Source organism: Vombatus ursinus, unplaced genomic scaffold, assembly GCF_900497805.2.
Source record: "Vombatus ursinus unplaced genomic scaffold, bare-nosed wombat genome assembly UNPS02012622.1, whole genome shotgun sequence".
Lineage (NCBI taxonomy): Eukaryota > Metazoa > Chordata > Mammalia > Diprotodontia > Vombatidae > Vombatus > Vombatus ursinus.
The window spans coordinates 724,013-744,571 of record NW_020952400.1 but is presented as its reverse complement, the minus strand read 5'-3'; the positions used below and the strand labels follow the sequence as shown (position 1 = coordinate 744,571).

General features: G+C 53.8%; 1 protein-coding gene across 1 annotated transcript in view; it reads left to right on the top strand.

Annotated features, from left to right (window-relative positions):
* Positions 1-20,559, top strand: part of KLHL29 (kelch like family member 29) — a 134,981-nt gene that overhangs the window by 41,746 nt on the left and 72,676 nt on the right. Inside the window, exon 2 of the mRNA XM_027858019.1 lies at positions 18,234-18,548. Within this exon, the coding sequence (XP_027713820.1) occupies positions 18,279-18,548 (270 nt within the window). The 5' untranslated portion in view covers positions 18,234-18,278. The remainder of the gene's footprint in view (positions 1-18,233; positions 18,549-20,559) is intronic.

Here is a 20,559-nt window from a genome sequence, read left to right as displayed (position 1 = left end):
CTCCTCCCCTTGCCCTTTCCCCTCCTCCTCCCTCCTCCTCCTCTTCCACTTCCCCCTCTTCCTCCTCCCCTTCCCCTTCCTCCCCCCTCCTTCTCCTCTTCCTCCCCCTTCCCCTCCCCCTCCCCTTCCCCTGCCTTCCCTCCTCCTCCTCCACCACCTAGGGGTTGCTGGTCTCACACGGGAGCTTGGATGTAGACTGCTAGGAGGGACCCCCCACCCTCAGTAGCTCAGCTGATATAAAACCCCACAAAATGCCTCATTAATAAAATAATCCTGGGGCCTGGCCCCCACCAGAGAAGGGAGGCAACGTGGCTATTTTTAGAAAGCTATCAGGTTTTATCAGGGAGAAGCCTCTGCCCCGTTGCACTGGGCCCCAGAGAGAGCACGTCACGTCACATCCACACACATGCACTTGTCTGTCACAGAAGTCAGCAGGGTCTGCCGGGTGCTGCTGGGCTGAGGAGGGGCTCTGGGTGAAGAAGGCTGGCGGATGACAGGATTCAGTGCTCCGGTACCCTCATTTTACAAACTGGCTGCTGAAGCCTAGAGTCACACTGGTCAGCAGCAAGGCAAGGCCAAGGTCCAACCTCAGCACCTTGAGCACAGTCCCCTCTGGCCCTCCCACCAGGCGCTGCACTCACAGCCATGTGGCCAGTGCCTTCCCCAGCTTCCAGGCCCTGGGCGATACGGAGATAAGGGTGAGCTGTGTCTGCTGCCAGGCACCGAGGTATCTTCCCTCTACGTGCCCCTGCTGTGTGGATGTTTCTCCTCCTAATTGCCTTGATCTGTATTTTTCAAAGGTCATTGTGTAAAATCCAGACAAGTACAACTTTTAATTGGGAGCAAATAGTGAAACCAGAACATTTGATCCGCCAGTCAGGCTTTCACAGGAGCTAGGGAAGGGACCTCCCAGCCTCTCCTCAGAAGAATGACTCATTGTATAGCAGAGAAGTGGCCACCAGCTCCCACCAAGGCCCTCCCTCACCTCCCAGAGCAGCCCATCCCACACTGGGACAGCCTTCTAGGCTGCTTCCTGGCACCTCCCCCACCCATCGCCCCTGGGTCTGCCCTCGGGGTTCATCCACGGGACAACCACAGACAGACCCACACACAGCTCTCCTATGAACCAGCTTAACCAACAGTAACTAAGCCACTACCATGTGCTAAGAGCACAGAGACCAGAGTGAAGTAGTCTCTTTCCTCAAGGACCTTCTACTGGTAGGCAAGGGTGGGGCATGGCACATACACAGATCATTAAATACTAAAAGTAAACGCAAAGGGATTTAGAGGTGTGAGGAGGAGGCGTGAACAGAGAGGGACCCATGGGATGCAGCCTCACACTGCAAGGTAGCTCTGAGCTGTGCCTGGATGTGAGTACAGACCCGTAGAAAGGAAAGCTGTCAACACACATTGTAAATGGTCGTTCTCCCCCTAGCCACAGCTATGGAAAATGCCTGACCTAGGGCTCTTTTATTTCATGATATGATGTTTAATATCTGTGTCTCTGTTGTGAGCTTGGGAGAGCATGTATGGTGGAAGCTGCTGGTCTAAACCCAATTTCTGCCAAACTACTTTCCTGCTTTCCCAAGAAATCCTAGCCAGATACATAGGGCATTCACTCCTAAGTAATTTGCATTCTGAATTTCATCGAGCACTGACTTATTGGGTTCATTTTTTGTTGCCTTGGCACAATATATTTTACTGAATATCCCTGCAGGTATACACCATCCTTTGTTTCAGGAAGGGGTAGCTGTCCAATGTGCCTTGGTATACCTACTGTCTCATGGATGCTCTCAGTAGCTGTTTTGAGTAGGATTTGCCTTTCTATTATTTTCCCTTGGATTCCAGTGTCTCTACATAGAAATGCTGTTGACTTTTTGTGTATTTGTTTTGTATCCTCTCATTGTACTCATGCTATTACTTCCTGCTTTTTTTTTCTCATTCCCTTGGGTTTTCTAAGTAAGCAGGGTGGTAGGTTTATCTCCTCTTTGACTATGTTCATGGTTAAATCTCTTTCTTTTGTCTTATTGCTATGGATAGCATTTCTAGAGCTTTATCAAACAACAGCAGGGGAAGGGGGAGAGAGCCCTGTTTTAACTCTTGGGAGAGCTTCTCATGTTTCCCCGCTATATACAATGATGATTTTAGGTTTAGATAGATCTTTTTTATCATTTAAAAAGATCCTTCTCTGCCTCTACCTTTTAAGTTTTGGGTATAAATGAGAGCTGGGCTTTGTCAAAAGCTTTTTCTGTATCTCGTGATATGATCATGTGGCATGTGATTAGGACTGTTCTTGTTTTTAATGGGATTAATTATGTTGATTGTTTTCCTAATGTTGAACCATCCCCGTATCCATGGTGTACATCCAACTTGGCTGTTGTGAATAATATTTTGGATATATTGCTGTTGTGTGTTTGCCAAGCTTTTATTTAGCATTTTTATTAGATATTCACTACTCGAGAGGCTCCATGATTAGTGGACAAAGAAAGATGGCCTCAGAGGTCCTGCCTCTGACAGACTGACTGTGTGACCCTGGCCAAGTCACTAACTTCACAGTGCCCTAGGCAGTTCTCCAAGGGTGAGATGGAGAAGCATTCAAATACCTACTGTGTGCCAGGTGCTATGTTGAGTACTTTACCAACACTTGATGCTCACAACAACCCTTTGAGGTAGGGTCTGTTGTTATTCCCATTTTGCTGATGGGGAAACTGAGGCAGACAGCATTTGACTTACCCAGTGTCTTTGGAGACACTCCAAGTTAAAGAAGGTGCTATCCTGTGTTGGTAGGCATTTCCCTGTCTGGGAGTTCCCTTGCCATCCCTCATCCCTTTTTGCCCAGGAGACTTTCTCCACTGGAAGGAGACGGGACAAAGGAAGCCATGATAGAAGGATGGGGGTGGGGAGACATCGGGATGTGTGCCAGTCTCAGTCCATGACCAGAGCAGGTGCTGCTTCCCTGACCTCAGTGTAGTTAGGAGCAAGTGGACCCTGGCCCAGCTCAGTGGCACCCACAAGACACGCTCGGCCCCACCTAGACAGAAGGTGCCATCACACTAACGCCAGGAAGCCTGGTAAGCCTGGCATCATGTGCCCCTGTGAGCTTCCTGCTCTCTACTTTTATAAGGGATTTTGTCTGGTGTTTATGGCATCCTGAGCCAGCATTGGCTCTGAAGGAGTGAATATCTATGGGGACGGACAAAAGAGAGCTCTGGTCAGATTGCCCTGGACATAAGGGGGAGTCTCTCCCAAAGCTCCCTCTCTCACCTGCAGACACAGAAAAGGCTCCATGGCTGTGGCTGTTCCAGGTCTGGCCTCCAGAGGAGCCAGGCCCCCCTTCAGAAGGGGGGACACTCACCAGGTGTCTTCTCCCTCCCCTGCTGCCCAGCCTGTCTCCCCACCCCCACTCCAGGATTCAGGACTCAGAGAGCAGGCCCTACTAAGGATGAAGCCAGAATCCAGAATCACATCCACTACCCTGGAGTTCCTTTTGTTTTTTCCTTAAAAGACAATGAGTTTTAGTATTTTTATTATTTTTGGATTTAAATGTTTGTCTTTGCTTTCCACTCCCCCCACACACACATACATGTGCATGCATGCACACACACACACACACACAATTTAAAAAGAAGCATTTGTCTGTGTAGTAAAGAAAAGATAATTATAGAGGAGATTGTTGCCTTTGATCTTGAAGACTCAATGAAGGAGGTCCTTGGCAGCTGGATCCACCATTATGGGAGCCTCTTTTCAGGCTAAGTGGCTGCTGAGATGCAGAGTGAGACTTAGGGGCAGAGGCCGGGACTGTGGTCAAAGCCCAAGTATTATGGGGTGTTGGTAGCTGGTCTGTCCCTTCCATACGTGTATGTGTATGCACACGTGAGCGTGTACATGTACGTGTGTGTGTATGTGTATTAGGGGGAGCCATGACCCCTGCTGACTTCCTGAGGCTGATTCCTCACAATCTCCATGAGCACCTTCTCCCTGTGATGCACGTGTGGAGTATATCCATGTGTGCCAGGATGGTAACTGTGCAGATGCATATACGTGTGTGGTGAAGGAGCGTGAGGAGCATCAAGACTGCAGGTCTGCGTGACTGGAACAAAGGGGGGCCCTAAACGGCAATGGGGAAGGTGGGACCAAGGCAGCCTTAGGAGAAAGGGAAGTCCTCCCTTTGGGACCTTCACCTAGGGCTACCTGACAGGCAACTGGAAATGAGCTCCTGAGCCCACAAAGACCGGGACAGGGCCAGTCTGGAGCCTCACTTGGCAAGCCACTCTGTCTTCCATTTTCCACTGAGCCCCTGGCAACGCCAGGGACTAGAACCCAAGCCCCCTGCCTCCCAGCTCCCGTGACTCCCTATTATCTGTGCTCACTAGTGCCATGGCCTGGGAAGTGAGGGATATAGAGGACTGTCCTTGAAGATGCAGGCACAGAAGGCAGAAGGCCTGGGATGACCTGCACTCTGCCTGGCTGTGCAAGGCAAGGATTGGAGCTGCTCGATAGAATCAGGAGCTCATTATTCTGAGGATCCTGCAGAAAGACTGAAGCCCTGTTTTCAGCACGCCATCAGTTGCAGCCATCTGCAAACAGGAGAGAGGAGGCACCTGTGACCCACCCACCCATTCCAGGGAGCACAATCACCCTTTCCCCATGGAGTGGCCATCTTTGTCATTGGCTTAAGTGTATTGTTCACATGGTAAAACCTTGGCCTCCTAAGGAGGGACAGAAGAGTTTCTTAGGACCTGAGAGGTCCCTCCATTGGGGACTATCTCCCAAGGTAATGGATGGTGACCCCACAGAGCAGCCCTTTGTGTTCCCTGGAGATAGCAGGGCTGAGAAGGCAGGGGCTCCTGCAGCCCACCACGGACATTGGAATCTGATTCAGGCTTTGTCTGCCATACATATGTGTGAGCAGGGATGGCATCACTGAAGAGGGATCTAACATAAGCTGTACCTGATTCCTGAGTGCCCTGGCCCAGCCTGTGGGGGCTGACCTCCAGTTGACTGGATCCTGCCTGACTTCTCCCAGAATGAGTCTCATCCTGGCAGCCTCTCTGGCTTGGGGGCATCTGCCTAAACCAGCCTAGGTGAGGTGGCATCAGGGGACCTTGTCTGGGGCCGGGAGTGTGACGCTGCCCACTGGGATACCCAGTGACAGGTATGAACGCCTCCAGGGCCCCAGGAAGGCAGCAATGACCCAGTGTTACCTGCCTCGGCAGCTACCATGGACAGAGGCTGGCTACATCTAGGGCTCTTGCTCCCCAGGAGGGAGCTGCTGTCTGTGGGAGCCTGCATGCAATTCTGCTGCCCGGAAAAGGCCTCAGGACTCTTCCTGGTTCAGCCTGACATCTGCTGAAACGCCATCACTGCCGGTCAGGACGGACGTCCCAGGATGCCCTCTCCAGTCTCAGCCCCGGGAGCCTCCGAAAGGACCGAGCGACTGCTTAGGAGGTCCTAGGTTGGGGCACAATGCCAGCACTGAGACGTGGGGCCAGCGTCTGAGGACCAGCTCTGCTAAAGTCTGTCTTGTGCCCACCACACTCCTGCAGGAGGCTGACCGTAAGCCCCTTGAAGACAGAGACCACTCAGTGTACCTCTTGGTGTAGGGCACAGGGGCCTTCAGAGAGTAAGAGTTTGCTGATAGCTCATCGCACTGAATGGAGTTCTCAGTAGCTGATCTTTGCTGGGGCCCTGGCATGATGGTCAGTGGATCTGGAGGGTGGAAGTAGGCTTACTGAAGCTGATGGGGAAGGAAAGGAGGCTCTGCTCAGCTGCAACCCCTCAAATATTGCGGCTGGTCAGATGACCTCTCTCAGATTGGAACAGGTTGGCCTACACGAAGCCCGGCTGTCACTCTCGGCCCCGTTAAGGACAAGCTAGCTGGCCAGGGTGGAAGCTGACAAAAGCATTCCTCTTCTGGGGACAACAGGATGTCAGCAGACTGGGACTGTGCCCCCTTGGGCAGCAGCAGCGAGTGCAGCCTCTGGCTGCCTGCCTGCTGGCCTGGGCTGTCTGTCCTTGGTCCCTGCCTCCTCTGACCCTCCTTCCCCTCAGGAGGACCTTCCTCCAGAATGCGGGAGTGGAAAGGAGGGGCAGACTTTCCAGATGCTTCCCTCCTGGCAGGGCTTGATCTAGGGCTGGGGGTGAGGCAGCCGAGGTGTCTTCCACACTTAGGAATTCCACTATTAGCAGATGTCTACTTGTCTGGGTATCTGGGCCCACCGTGTGTGCTCCCAGGCATGGGCAGAGAGGTAGGCGAGGCCATGAGCAGATGGCTCAGGATCCCCAAAGCCTTGTGTACTTACAGCCAAGGATCTTTCTTGACATGATCTGCACTGGGCCCTGCACTATGAGCTGGGCACTGGGGTCTCCGTCCACTCAGAGACGATGGTGCTGTGCTGCCAGGGGCAGCCACCCACCCTGATAGAGGCGGGGACAAGCTGGGAGGGCCCATCCCAGATCAGGGTAACCGCAAACCTCACCATCTGCCTTTTCCTCCTGGGATCCCAATTACGGAGTCCAGGAATGCCATGCCTCACCAGGATAACTGAGGAAGACCCAGCCAATGACCTCAGTGGCCACCAGGTCAAAGGATACTGCTGCATCTGCCTCTGCACCACCCTCCCAGGTGTCTGCCTCTCTGCTTTCCTGCCAGGGATCCCGTAGGGGACGTCACCTCTTTCCTCCATGCTCTGAGAGGCCCCAGGGACCAGCTCTTCCCTCTGATTCAGTGGAAAGGTGTTAGGAGTGTTGGAAACCCTGAGGAGCAGAATCGTTCTACTGTGGCCTTCTACTCAGGCTCTGAAGTCATGTTGGAGATGCTAAGGGTGTCCTCAGCCCTGAGGGAGGACGAAGACGGAGGCAGCGGTGAGCCGGAATCTCTCCCAGGGAAGGTCCTAGACGGGAGCTCCGAAGAGCCAATGAGCATGCAGGAAAGGAAGCCTGGTTCCAAAGGGCCAGCCTGGCTTCCTTGAGGACAGGTCCTCCTGGACTGACTTTGCTTCCCCCTAATTCACAGGGTCAACTCAGGGAACCGCTGGGGCTAAGCAAAGCACTGTTTCTTGTGAAAACATAGGTTGGCCAAGAGTGCAGGTAGGTCCTCTCCAAATCTGAAGTGGCCAGATTCAAAAACGAGTCAGCTCCTGTCCAGTCGTTTCAGTCATGTCCAACTGTTCCTGACCCCAGTTGGCGTTTTCTTGGCAGAAATACTGGAGTGGTTTGCCATTTTCCTCTCCAGCTCAGTTTACAGATGAGGAAACTGAGGCAAAGAGGGTGAAGTGACTTGCCCAGGGTCATCCAGCTAGTAAGCGTCTCAGGCCATATTTGAACTCAGGAAAATGAGTTCTCCTGACTCCTGGCCAGGCACTCTCTCCACTGAGCCACATGGCTGCCCCAGTTTATCAGTAATTCCCTAGGTTATCTCCAGGGATCTATGCTTGGTCCCTAGCTTTTATCAGTGACTTGGATAAAGTCTATCACATTTGCCAATGACACAGAGTTAGGTAGGAGCACTGGCGTCCTTAATGACAATTAGGCTCTCAAAAGATCTTGACTTGTCCCAGCATTGGGCTGAATCTGATCTAACAAAAAAAGTTGGGAAGGGAATGAGCGTTTATCCAGCACCTACTTTCTGCTAGGCACTGTGGTAAGCACTTTACAGATATCACCTCCTTTTACCCTCACAACCTGGGGAGGTAGGCGTTATTATTATCCCCATTTTACGGTTGAGGGAACCGAGGCAGAGAGAGGTGAAGAGACTTAGTGTTGGAGGCTGGATTTGAACTCGGGTCTTCCTGACTCTAGGTTAAGTGCTCCATCCACTGTGCCACCTGGCTGCCTCAAGAATGATTGTGTGATGTCATCACATCCAACTCTTCATGACCCCAGGGACTGCAGCAGGCCAGGCCCTTCTTTCCTCCACTGTCTCCAGAAGGCTGTCCACACTCATGCTCCTTGCTTCCATGACACTCTCTTTCCATCTCATCCTTTGCCTTAGCCTTCAATCTTTCCCAACATCAGAATCGTTTCCAAGGAGTTCCACGTTCTCATTATGTGGCCAAAGTATTTAGGCTTCAGCTTCAGTATTTGACCTTCCAGTGAATGGACTGAATTAATTTCTTTAAGTGTTGGCTGATTAGATATCCTTGCTGTCCAAGAGACTCTCAAAATCTTCTCCAGCACCACAATTCTGCCTGCAGTGCTCAGCTTTCCTTTTAGTCCAGCTCTCACCACCATACATTGCTACTGGAAAAAAACCATCTCTTTGACTATATGGACCTTTGTCAGCAATAATAAGATGGAATTCAATAGGCACAAATGTTGTCTTAGATTTGTGTTCAGAAAATTGCCCTTGCAAGTACAGAATGGGAGAGAAATAATTACATGGCAGTTTGTCCCAAGAGAGATCCGGGGGTCTGAGTGGACCTCAAACTCAGCATATATAGAAGTCAGTCAAAGAAGCTAATGTGCTTCTTGGGCCATATTTAGAGAGGTGGGGCTTCCAGGGATAGGGAGGTAAGACACACACACACCCATTAGACCACACTGAAGTGCTGAGTTCAGTTCTGGGCACCACATTTGAGGAAGGTCATTGATAAACTGGAAAACCTCCAAAGGAGACCAACAGGATAGTGAAGGGTCCGTGTCATGTGAGATCATTGGAAGGCACTTTGCCTGGTGGAGCAGTGCTGCAGAGAGACATGGGAGCTGAAGGGCTGTCCTGCCACAGAGGGATCGCCAGTCTCGTCACACTCATCCCCCTCCTTGGCAGAACCAGGAGTGGCAAGAGAAAGGTGCAAAAAGGCCAGCCCAGGCTGGATGGCAGGCTACACATCCCAATGCTGAGAGATGTCCCAGAGTGGAAGCGGCTGCCCATGAGGGCTGGGTTCCCCCTCCTTGGGGATCTGCAAGCAGTGGCTGGATGATCAGTGGTCAGAGATGCCAAAGGCAGGGAGATTATTGGTCTGGTTCTGCCAAGGTCCTTTCCAACTCTGTGGGTCTGGGCTGAGGTCAGCTCTGGCATTCAGAATGGATGGGGGGAGGAGTGAGATTTTGACAACCCACTCTGTCCTGGTCAGACACTTCTTGGTGTTCTAATGCTAAGTCAGTGGCCAGCCCCTAAGATCTTTTCCTGCTGTTAGCCTTGGCAGTTGGGGAGCGGTTTCCATGAAAATATTTCAATGCTCACAGTCTTTTTCCCACCAAGATACATGCTTATTAACTCTTGTGTACATTAAAAACACTTTTACCTGCAGATGCTTTTCTATAAGCAAACAGGGCTGTTTTCCTTGGACCATGCTCCCCATTGTCCCAATCAACCTTCCTGCTGCTCTGAGGGCTCTGCCTATGCTGCCGACACCAGACAGAGGGTCTGTCCCATCCATGTACTTCTAGACTAACAGCAGGCGGGGGCCATTAGTTTGAGGAAGGTTGAGCTCTTCTCTGGTGGAAGTGTAATAACCCTGCACCTTCTTATAGAACAAATCTTGTAGTTTTGTTTGTACATCAAAACGGTCTCTGATTCTTTGTTAGCAAGTTCTGCAAAGCTTGAGCACACGCTCACATAGATAGGAGTGCCTAGCGGAGGTCACGCCGTTCTCACCCTCTTTGCTGGAAACTTGGTGAACATCCTGGAAGGGCTTTTCTGAGTGAGGCTGGGTGGAGCTGTGCCATCTGCTCTGGCAACTCCTTGGCAGAAGGGTCTTCCAGAGCCTTCTCAACAGCCCTGCCTCTTGGACAGATCTAAGAGTAGGCATCTGGACAAGGCCCTCCCAGGCAGCCTTACCCCAGCCCTCTCCCCATGTCTCCCTGGGGATGAGCGCATCATGACTCCTAATCCTGCATGTAATCCTGTCTATGCTAGACCAATATTGACTGCTCTGAAGGCAGAGGGTAAAGTGAGGCCCCAAGGAACTCCTGGGCCGGGGCTGGTTTTCACAAAGCTCCCTTCTCTGCCTCCTCTAGAATGTGAGCTGGCCTCAAAGCAAGGCTCACCCTTGGCTTTCTTTGACAGCCCCAGAACTGAGCTCAGAGCAGGAGGTGGGGGCCCCAGGGGCTGTGGTGCTCAACATGTGGGAAGTTTTGGGTTCCTTTACAGAGGGCAGAGAGTGGGAAACAGTCAGCCTAAGGACCACCCCCCCAATATGCACGTGCGTGCACACACACACACACACACACACACACATGACCTGGCCCAGCTCTAAGAGTGGCCACCCAGCCCAGCCCAGCTCTGCCCAGCTCTGCCCAGCCCAGCTCTGTCCTGCCCAGCCCAGCTCTGCCCTGCCCAGCTCTGCCCCACCCAGCCCAGCCCAGCCCAGCCCTGCCCAGCTCTGCCCTGCCCCACCCAGCTCTGCCCAGCCCAGCCCAGCCCAGTCTGGCCCAGCCCTGTCCTTCTGAGGCCAGTCAGTCCCTGTCCTTCCCCTGGCTGTCCAGCTCTCCAATCAAGGCTCCAAGTGACAGGTGGGAAATTTTAAATCGGCACCTAAGTCCTGTCACTAAGCCTGGCTTCATGAAGGCTTTTCTCTTCTTGGGGGAGGCCGTGTGTGACACGGAGCTAATGAGGCAGCAGCCACCTGGCTCTCGGCAGGCCGTGGGAGCAGGAGATTAGCCTCCTTTCCAGAGGGATCAAGTGGTCAGATGCAGTGAACACCTGCTCCTCTGTCCCTCATCACAGAGCCACCTAATGGCCCCCATTTCTCCTGAAAGCCAAAGTTGGCAAGTGATAAGCCTTTGATAAATGTAGCGAGGGCTTGGCAGGCCTGCCTTGGGAACACCCAGCTGCCTGCCTCGTGTACCCTGAGTCCTCCAGCCTGACAGCCCAGAATGACTGAACTTGGCCCTGGGGACACTGGTGCAGTCATGGGGGTGCCTGACGTCCTCGTCCGTCCTTGTGCCTTGGTGAGTGCCAGAGATGGGGGTGGTCTAGACAGGGGGCAGGAGGCTCCTTCTGTGGAGTGCGCAGAGCTGGGCCTCAGTTTCCTCATCTGTAAAATAAGAAGGATGATCCCTAGGGTCCCTTCTGGGTCCTCTGGCCCCTGACTCATGGTTCTCTAGGTCTGAGGCTCTGATGTCTCCATGCTGGGCTCCCACCATTTAAAATGAAGAGGCTGAGGAAGAGCACTCATCTCTGGGAGGCATACCATGCCCTCACAGGAGGTCTGCAGAGACAAGAGGAGGGCACATGCCCATGTGATCTATAGAGCGACTGAAGGTGAAGCCCAGCACTGGCCCAGCCAAGCTTAGCTAGCTTTGGTGCAGCTCCCAGCGCATAGGACCTGGGCAGGTCTCCCTCCAAACAAAACCAGGATGGCTTATGTCCCAGAGAAGGGCCCTCCCGCCCCAGCAGAACAAGACAGTACCTGCATCCTTCCCCCTCTGGCCACCTTCTTTCTCTGAGCTGGCCAGTGGACAGAAGCGGAGCCATCCAATGACAGGCCAGGGAACTATTGTTGCCGTATTCTGCATCACAGACTTGGCCTGCTGTGACCAGGAGCCTCATTGATTGGTGCTGTGCATAGCCAAAGGGATGTGGGGGAGTCCTGGGAGGAAAGCTTGGCTCCAATGTGCCCCTCCCCCCCCCAGAGCACATGCCCTCTGCCCTGCTCAGGCCTCACCAAGCCATGGGGCTCAGTTCTAGCTAGCGCACGTAAGGGAAGATCTTGGCAAGCTGCATCACTGTCAGAGGAGGTGGCCTGGATGGTCCCAGGCAGGGAGGAGGGGAAGGGCAGGAGACTGGCCCATGGGAGAGAAGACTGAGCGGCCTGGAAGCCTGCACTGAGGCTGCCCGCCATGGGCCAGGGGCCAGGGGAGGGAGAGGCAGAAGAGAAAGCACTTCCTCCAAACCTTGCTTTCCGGGAGCTCGCCTGCAATCAGGTGGAAATCACCCATGAGAAGAGCTCCACGGGGCTGGCCAAGCACTTCCCACCAGTAGCAACCTGGACCCTGACAGGAGCCCCGTTACTGGCCCCATCTTGCAGATAAGGAGGTTGAGCCTGGAGAAGCGAGCCAGGACTTGGCCAGGTCACAGGCTGCATTTGTCCTCAGGCCTCCCTGACTCCAAAGCCTGTCCTCCACACCGCCTAGGGGCTGCCTCTCATAGGTGGGTCCTCGGGTATGGGGACAGGGAGGAAGGGACTTACTGACATTGTCTTCCTTAATGACATTTCCCCTGATAAGCTGTAGTGGTGTCTGTGGCTGAGCGGTCCTCTAGGTCTTCTGGAGCCATGGTGGCTGCAGAGGTGATGCCTATCCCCTAGAGGGCCCTGGGGAGGGAGTAGATGGGGCCTAGAAACCCTGGGTGGACTGCCCCAGGGAATATGGGAGTGGTGGGAGGTATATGAAGGAAGAAATGCCCCATTCACCTCAAACTGAGACCTGTTAAAGACTTTAGCTTGAAAAGGCCAAGGCCCCCACTGCATCCTGGGCCATTTCCAGTTGTCCTGATCTATATCTGGCCATTGGACCCAGATGGCTCCGGAGGAGAGAGTGAGGCTGGTGACTTTACTCAGCCTCCCTCACTTAAATCCAATTCATTTGCATGTCATGGCATCGAGAGCAAAGCACAAACAGCCACCACCATGTGGAAGCGTTGAGGCGGAGAGGCTCCAGATCAGGAGAAACTGCAGGGCCCTCTTCTAGGCTGCCTGCAGACCCTCGGGGAGGCAAATCTGCCATGGCAGAAACACAGGAAAGGCAGCAGACAGAGGAGCCGGGGCTCCTTGGGGCCTCCGCTGCTTCTCCTGGGACAGCCGGAATTGGGGATTCAGCCTCCACATCCCTGAAAGCAGTGGAGCCTCCTCTGCACAGGAGGCATCGTGTCTGGTCAGGGCTATGGTGGCCCCTTCATTGACTGCCACTAGACGGATGAACTGAGCCCAGAAAATAATGAGCCCTCAGCGGAGAGGCCATGAGGGCCCCTAGGGCAGGCTTGCATGGTGTTGTTCAGGGAAACAGCGTCCATTGGCCTCTTTCTGAACCTCCATCATCTACAAGAGCCCCATTTCTGTGATCTCAGTCCAGGTTCCATATGGCCCCCCAGCCCAACTTTTAGAGTAACAAGTTGGCTTTGCTTCCAAGACATCACTGTCCCTCCTTCCCCCAAAACAGCCCCATCTTGTCCTCCTCCTGTGGAGATGGGGGACAGGCCTTGTCAGCTCCCCACCTCCAACCACGGCAGCTGCCCTGAGTGGCTTGACAGTAAGCCCCATCGGTTTATCCCCTCCCTGCTTTAGCTCATGCGGTGTCCTATGCTCCACCCCCCAGGACTCTTGTTAAAATCCTGCCCCTCCTTCAAAATCCAGCCCAAAAGTCACCTCCTGTAAGCAGTGTTCTAGGATTCCTGTAACCCCCTTTCCCCTTTGGACCTGACCAGGCCCTTTGTCCCTCTCTAACCTGTATTGTTGTTCAGAAGTTTCAGTTGTGTCTGACTCTTTGTGACCCCATTTGGGGTTGTCTTGGCAGAGATGCTGGGGTAGTTTGCCGTTTCCTTCTCCAGATCATTTTACAGAAGAGGAAACTGAGGCAAAGAGGGTTAAGTGACTTGCCCAGGGTCACACAGCTAGGAAGTATGAGGCTGGATTTGAACTCCAATCTTCCTAACTCCAAACTCAGTGCTCTATCCACGGCACCACCTAGTTGCCCTTTCTAACCTGTAGGATGGGATATTCTCATTATCAGTGGGGTTTTAGGGAAGCAGGGACTGGTTCATCTCACCTAGGGGCCCTAGCAATCCAGGAACAAGGTTCTGTATACAGCAGGTACTTAGTAAGCACTCATTGAATTATACTGAGAATGTACATGAAGATAGACATGTCTGTCAGAGCCTCCTGGCCTTCTCCATCTGTCGATGCTTCATCCTGCTTTTTGCTCCCCAAAGCATGTCTGAGTATGAGCACCTGACAATCAAGTGTGTCCTCAAAGTATCCAGCTTCTCCTGCTACCTTGTCCTAGATCTGAGATCAGTTACCCAGTGTGGAGAGTCTCTTGCGAAGTACAGATGGCAGCCCCTTCTGTGTGGCTCCCTCAAGGGCCCTATCCTCTGCCCAGAGCCATCCTCCACTATCTAGGCAGAGTCTGGATGCCAGCCAGCTAGCTTTTGGTGGGTAGTGGGTTCACAGCATTCCCAGTGACTGGGCTGCAATCTGCTCATGCCCATCGAGCATCCTGCCATGCCCTCTGGATGAAAGGCAGATTGGCCCCTCAGAGATGGTGGCATTCCACTATAATTTGTGGCTGCACAGACTGTGGGAGAGCCGCCATGCTAACAAAAAGAGATGGAACTTGGATTCCCCCTAAGAACTGCTTGTGGGCAGGATGGGCTTCTCCGAGGGAGCCAGTCCTCCCTTCCCCTCCCCCTTCCTCTACCTCTTCTCTTGCCTTTCTTTTTCTTCCTCTTCCTCTCCTCCTTCCTGTCCCCCTCCTCCACCACCCTCTGGGCCCAGCTTCAGTTTGTCCCTATTTAATGAATTGACTGGGAATAAATGTAAAGTAATGCTTGGTTCAAAAACACACCTTTGCAAGGACAGCGTAGGAGAGGTGTGGCTAGACAGCAGCTCATCTGAAAGTGATCAGGGGCCTATAGTGGACCACAAGATCAACATGAGTGTGACCAGCGGCCAAGCTCTTAGGCTGCCTTCAACTACAAAGCCCAGAATCCTGCTGTCCCTGGCTCTGATCAGAGCACACCTGGAGTGCCAGGGTCATTCTAGGCACATGTGGCTTAAGAAGGACAATGATGACCCAGAAAGAGCACCCAGGAGGACAGCCAGCAGGGGAAGGGTCTGGAACCCGTCCTAGCCCAGGAGCAGTCAAGGGAACTGGGGATTTTATCCTGAAGAACAAAAGACTCTGCAGGGTACTGTGGGGGAGCTGTCCGCTGTGTGGGTGCTGAACCTTGTCCTCTTGGCCCCCGAGAGCAACACCAGCCGCCTTAGGCTGGATGTCAGAAGAGCTGGCTGACAGCAAGAGCTATCCCCGAGTGACCGAGCTGGCCTGGGGTGTGGCGGGGGGGGGGATCCCAGGCTGCCCTGCAAAGTGACCCATGCTTTCCTGAGGGGCAGCCTAGCTGGCCTGAGCTCCCTCTCCCTGCCCCACACTGGAGGGCTCAGACAAAACCAAACACTCCTTGCCACCTTGCAAGCAACGTTGTACATACGTGAGGGGAATCGGGGGGGGGGGGGGGTACAGGCAGGATTGACTGCCCCGGATATCCTTTCCTACTCAGAGACTCTGGGATTCTGAGATCCTAAGTCAAGGGATGGCTCTCCCATCCCCCTGGCTTCAGGAGAGGTGGTGCTGACATCTTTGCTGGGGGTACTTCCAGTCTGAAGGCTGCCACCCACCCCTCCTCCTTGGCACCTTTTTAATCAAAGGCTGAATGAGTCATTCTCACTCCCAGAAGTCACATCTTGTGCATGTAAAACTCAACAGGAAATGGGATTTTTTTCCCCCATCAATCTCCACATAATGTGCCTGTTTCCAAGTGTAATTCTCCCAGAGGGCAGGGGTGAGCCTTTAGCAGAAAACAAGAGTGGGGACAGTTGGGAGGCCTTGGGGACTCTTCTAGGGACCCCCAGCTTCTCCCTGCCCCCAACCCCAGAACTGTCCCAGGGATGCCACCAAACCAGGATGCTGCAAACCAGGGTCCCCAGAGAAGCAGGCTTGGCAGAAGGGCCATAGAAATGAGCCCAAGACACAAGAAAGCTCTTGTGTGAGACATACTGGGGGGCACCAGTGAGTAGGCCAGAAGCCAGGCTGGCCACATGGTGAGGAGAAGGCTTCCTGACCACTAGGTCAGGGCCCAGCACCCCAGGGCCCCCAGGGCTTGAGGGCCTCTCCTGGGGCAGAGTACCCAAACTCTACCCAACCAAGCCCTCTCCTCCCAGGCAGCTTTCCCTGGGAGTACCCATGCTGTCAGAAGAGGAAGACGCCTAAGCTTGGAATGAAGACAACAATGTTTTGAGTCCTAGCTCTGGCCAGCACATAGTAGGTGCTATGCAAATGTTTATTCCCATTCCCCCATAGCTAGTCCTTCACATCCCCGAGCCTCGGTTTCCTCAGTTGTTGAGCCACAATCATTGCACTCCCCCCACCATGGAGCTTGTGAGGAAAGTTAGCCTGAGGAGGGTCTGGACAGGACATCTGAGCTGCTGAGAGAGAGGAGCTTGCTGGGAAGCTAGGGCCAGCACTCAGGCTGTCTGGACTCCCCCTCCACCACCATACTTCTTCCTCCTGGCATGCGTGTCCCTGGGGCTTTCTTCTCCCACATGTCCTGTTAGACAGTACTCCAAAGACAGGCCAGAGCATCTCCCCATCCATGGTCTCCAGATAAAAGTTGCAGGAAGGCTGTCCACCTTCCAGGGTGGTCCCTCCCCATCCTGGCTGCCCCACTCTGGACCTCTCCACCTTTTCAGTGCCCTTCCTAATAAGTGATGTCTGGGACTGAACCGGATACTGAAAGTGGGGCCTGGCCAGAGCAGAGGACAGAGCCTATTGCCCCCGCCCCCCATTGCTCATAGCCATGCCCTAAATTAGCTTGATACTGGCCCAGGTGAAACCAGAATATACTATGACTACTACTATCACTACTACTACTACTACTACTACTAATAATAATAATAATAATAATATAGCTAGCATTTATAAAGTACCTGTTATGTGCCAGGCCCTGTGCTAAGTGCTTTTACAAATTTTTTTCCCATTTGATTCTTACAACAACCCTGGGAGGTGAATGCTATGATCATCCTCATTTTGTGATTGAGGGTCCTGAGGCAGAGGTTAAGTGAGTTGCCCAAGGTCATACAGCTGGGAAGTATCTGAGACTGAATTTGAACTCAGGTTTTACTGACTCCAGGCCCAGGGTTCTGTGCCCTGTGGCACCCCCGGCTGCCTCACGGTAGCTGTAGGTCTGGGAGTTGGAGGACAGAGCTCCCATTGTCTGAGACACAGCCGATCCACAGTTCTCTCAGGCCTCATGATGCAGGAAGAAAGGGGATAAGAGGCATTGAGTGTTTGCTGGCATCTGTGCATGGCCGGAGGGCAGTGAATTATGGAGTCTGGCTCTGGCTCAGGACAAGTGGGCATTTTGCAGCCGGTGCCTGGTGCCAGGGCTCTGGGTCTGGCAGATGCTTCAGATAGGACACCCCCATGCAGCTGTGCCCACTACAGCCTCACCGGATGGCAGGGATGTCCGTGTGTGACCTGGTATGTGTATGTGTGGGCATGTTGAGGCAGACTTGGGCCAAGCTGGGGGGAAGGGCTCTGCCAGAATCCCTGGGAGGGGGGGCTAACACCCACAAGGGGGGCCTCGAGTCTCCCAGGATCCCTGCTCAGGTCATCTCCCCAATCCTTGCCACAACCCTGGGAGGTGTGGGCTCCAAGGCTGATCCCGGTCTGACAGAGGGCACAGGGCAGTTTCAAACCCAGGTCTCCTGACTCTGGGCCCAGTGCCCTAACCACTACCCAACACTGCACCGCAATAGACTAAGCCCCACAGAACACAGTTCAGCCCTTCACTCAGCACAACAAGAATTAATGAAGCACCTACTGTGTGCCCAGTACTGGGTCTACAAAGACCCAAGGAAACAAGCCCCTGCTCTCAGGGGACTTCTGTCCCACCTGGGAGAGGGGGGGCACCTTGTACATAGATAAATAAAGACAAAATTGACCCCAAGTGATTTCAGCCCTGACTATTGAGAGAATCAGAGAAGGTTTGGGGCACCGTGAGCCAGAAGAGAGGAGAAAGAGTAGACGGAGGCACCACTTAGGCAAAGGTGCAGAGGTGGGAGATGGGTCAGCGAGAAGGCCAGGTAATGGCCAGCAAAACTGATCCTGGGGAGATTTTATCTCTCGGGCCTCTGTAGCATCTGATGACAGTTTTCTGGCCAATTGTGTGTCACTGGAAAAGGGATACTGCAGGGCCATGTTTGTTGGATCTTCCCACCAGATTCCAGGTGTGAAGACAGTGTTGAAGGAGGCTCAGGCTCCAGGCATGTGACCTTGGACGGCCCCCCCAGCCAGCTTGTGTCTCAGTTTCCCCATCTGTAGCCTGGTTTTGAGGGCTGTGAGAGAGCACCATGTGGGCTGAGGGTAGCCTGAGAGCTCCTGGGGTGTTCTGGAGGCAGCCTGGGGGATCCCCCCAGGAATATCACTGATCCCCGTGACCCTGCCTGGTCCACGAACAAGGGGTCCTGTGAGGAGTAACCCCTCTAAAGACTCTTCTCTCTGTTCTCTGTCTCCAGGCGAGCCCTCGGTGGTCCCGTGCACGCCAGCTGCCCGGCCCCGAGATGTCCCGGCACCACAGCCGATTCGAACGAGAGTACCGCGCCCCCGGCTGGGACCGCCGCGAATGGAGTGCCAATGGCACCCACGGGAGCCTGACCAGCTGCAGTGCCGCGGCCGCTGGTGCCATCAGTGCCCGGCCTGGCCTCTTGCCTCTGCCCATCGTGCCCTCCAGGCTTCCCACGCCGGCCGCCCCCGGGGCTCCCTGCACCACGGGCACCAGCGACACCATCACCAGCCTCGTGGCCAGCTCCTCTTCTGGGGCCTCCAGCAAGGTAGGAAGGCTCTCCTGGCCAGGGACCCCACAGGCGCCTCTGGGGCAGTGGGCAGGATGGTGGGGCACAGCGTCTCTGACAAAAGGAGGTGCCCCGAGATTGGTTAGCAGGCTCCTTGGCTGTTGGGAACTACATCCTTCAGAGGCCCCCTGGGTCCACACATAGGGAGAGACAACAGTGTTCGACCCACATGGTGCCAGTTTGGGAAAACCCTCGGAGGTGGTGTGCCCAGTGCAGGGACCCCCTCCATAGGGGGCTCGCTACCACGCGAGGGTAACTGAAGGCGACTTCTCAGGGACCCCCAGTCTGTCACTCAATAAGCCTTTATTAAGTGCCAGACACGGCTAAGTCTAAAGATACAAAAAGGTCATCCCACTTCCCTCAAGGAGCTTTCCATCCAATAGGCAAACAAACAGGTACGGACAGCTGTAGACAGAATAAGGAGGTCACTAACAGATCATCACCAGAATGAAGAGGGGCTGGGGGAGGCTTCCTGGAGAGGGCAGGACCCTAGCTCTAGCTTCTGCCAGGAGGCAGAGAGGAGGAGGGAGAGCACGGCACCTCCAGAGACAATGCCCAGGGCCAAGAGAGAGAGGGTCTTGTGAATGGGACAGCCAGAGGCCTGGGTGGTGGGAGGAGGACATAGTGGGGAGTGAGGTGGGAGGATAGTGGAAAGGCAGGAGGGGCAGGTTAGGCAGCACTTGGAATGCCGAACAGCCTTTTGTATTAGATCCTGGAGTGACCTGGTCAGACCTGCGCTTAAGGGAAATCCCTTTGGTGGTGGGATGGAGCATGGACTGGTGCGGGGAGGGACGAGCCCTCATACTCCAGGTATGAGGTGAGGAGGGTCTGCACCAGGCAGGGGCAGGGGCAGAAGACAGGAGGCGCATGTCCAAGAGATGTCGCTGAGGTGAAGTTACCAGTCCTGGCAACAGCTTGGAAACGGAGGTGAGGGAGAGGCCGGAGTGCAGGCGGACTCCTAGGTTTGAGCCTGGGTGACAAAGGAATAAGCATGATATAGTGCCTGCTATGTGCCAAGCCCAGTGCTAAGCACTTTACAAACATTCTTTCATTTGGTCATCACAACAACCTCAAGGGGTAGGTGCGTTACTATCCCCACTTTACGGTTGAGGAAAATAAAACAAACAGAAGTTAAGTGACTTGTCCAGGGTCACACAGCTAAGGGAGTGTCTGAGGCTGGATTTGAACTCAGGTCTTCTAGACTCCAGACCCAGTGCTCTATCCATTGCACCACCTAGCTTCCTCACTGAGAGGAGAGTATTGTCCTCCACAGTCACAGGGTAGGTTGGAGGAGGGCGGGTTTTGGGGAAAAGATGGATTCAATTTTGGACATGTTGAGGTTAGGATGTCTATTGGATGTCCAGTTCAAGATGTCTGAAAGGCAGTTGGAAATGAGAGACTGGAGGTCAGCAGAGAGATTGGGGCAGGATGGGCAGATTTGAGAATCATCAGCACAAAGATGGGAATTAAATCCATGGAGCTGATGAGATCATCAAGGGAGGAGGTCTAGAGGGAGAAAAGAAGGCAGCCTCGGACAGAGCCCAAAGGGACACCTCGGGTCAGAGAGCGTTGGAGAAGGGTCCAGCCAAGGAGACCGAGAAGGAGTGGTCAGAGAGGGAGGAGCAGAATGAGGGAGTCCCAAAAACTAGACAGAAGAGGGTGTCAAGGAGGAGGTGATCAAGAGAAAGGGCCCCTGCTCACTTTGGGGAGAGTGGCCATGGTAGAAGGCTGGAAGTTGGATTGTGAGGGGTTAAGAAGAGAGAGAGGAAAGAGAGCAGAGGCCCCTGGTGTAGACGGCCTTTGGTGAGCTTAGCTCCAGAGAGCAGAAGAGAAATAGAACGATAACGGGAGTGGAAGAGAAAAGGGAGGGTTTTTTCAGGATGGAGGAGACCTGGGCAGGGGAAGGAGCCGGTAGAGATGGAGAGACTGAAGATAAGTGAGGGAGGGGAATGGCAGAGAACGTGACCTGCTGGAGGAGGCAGGATGGCAG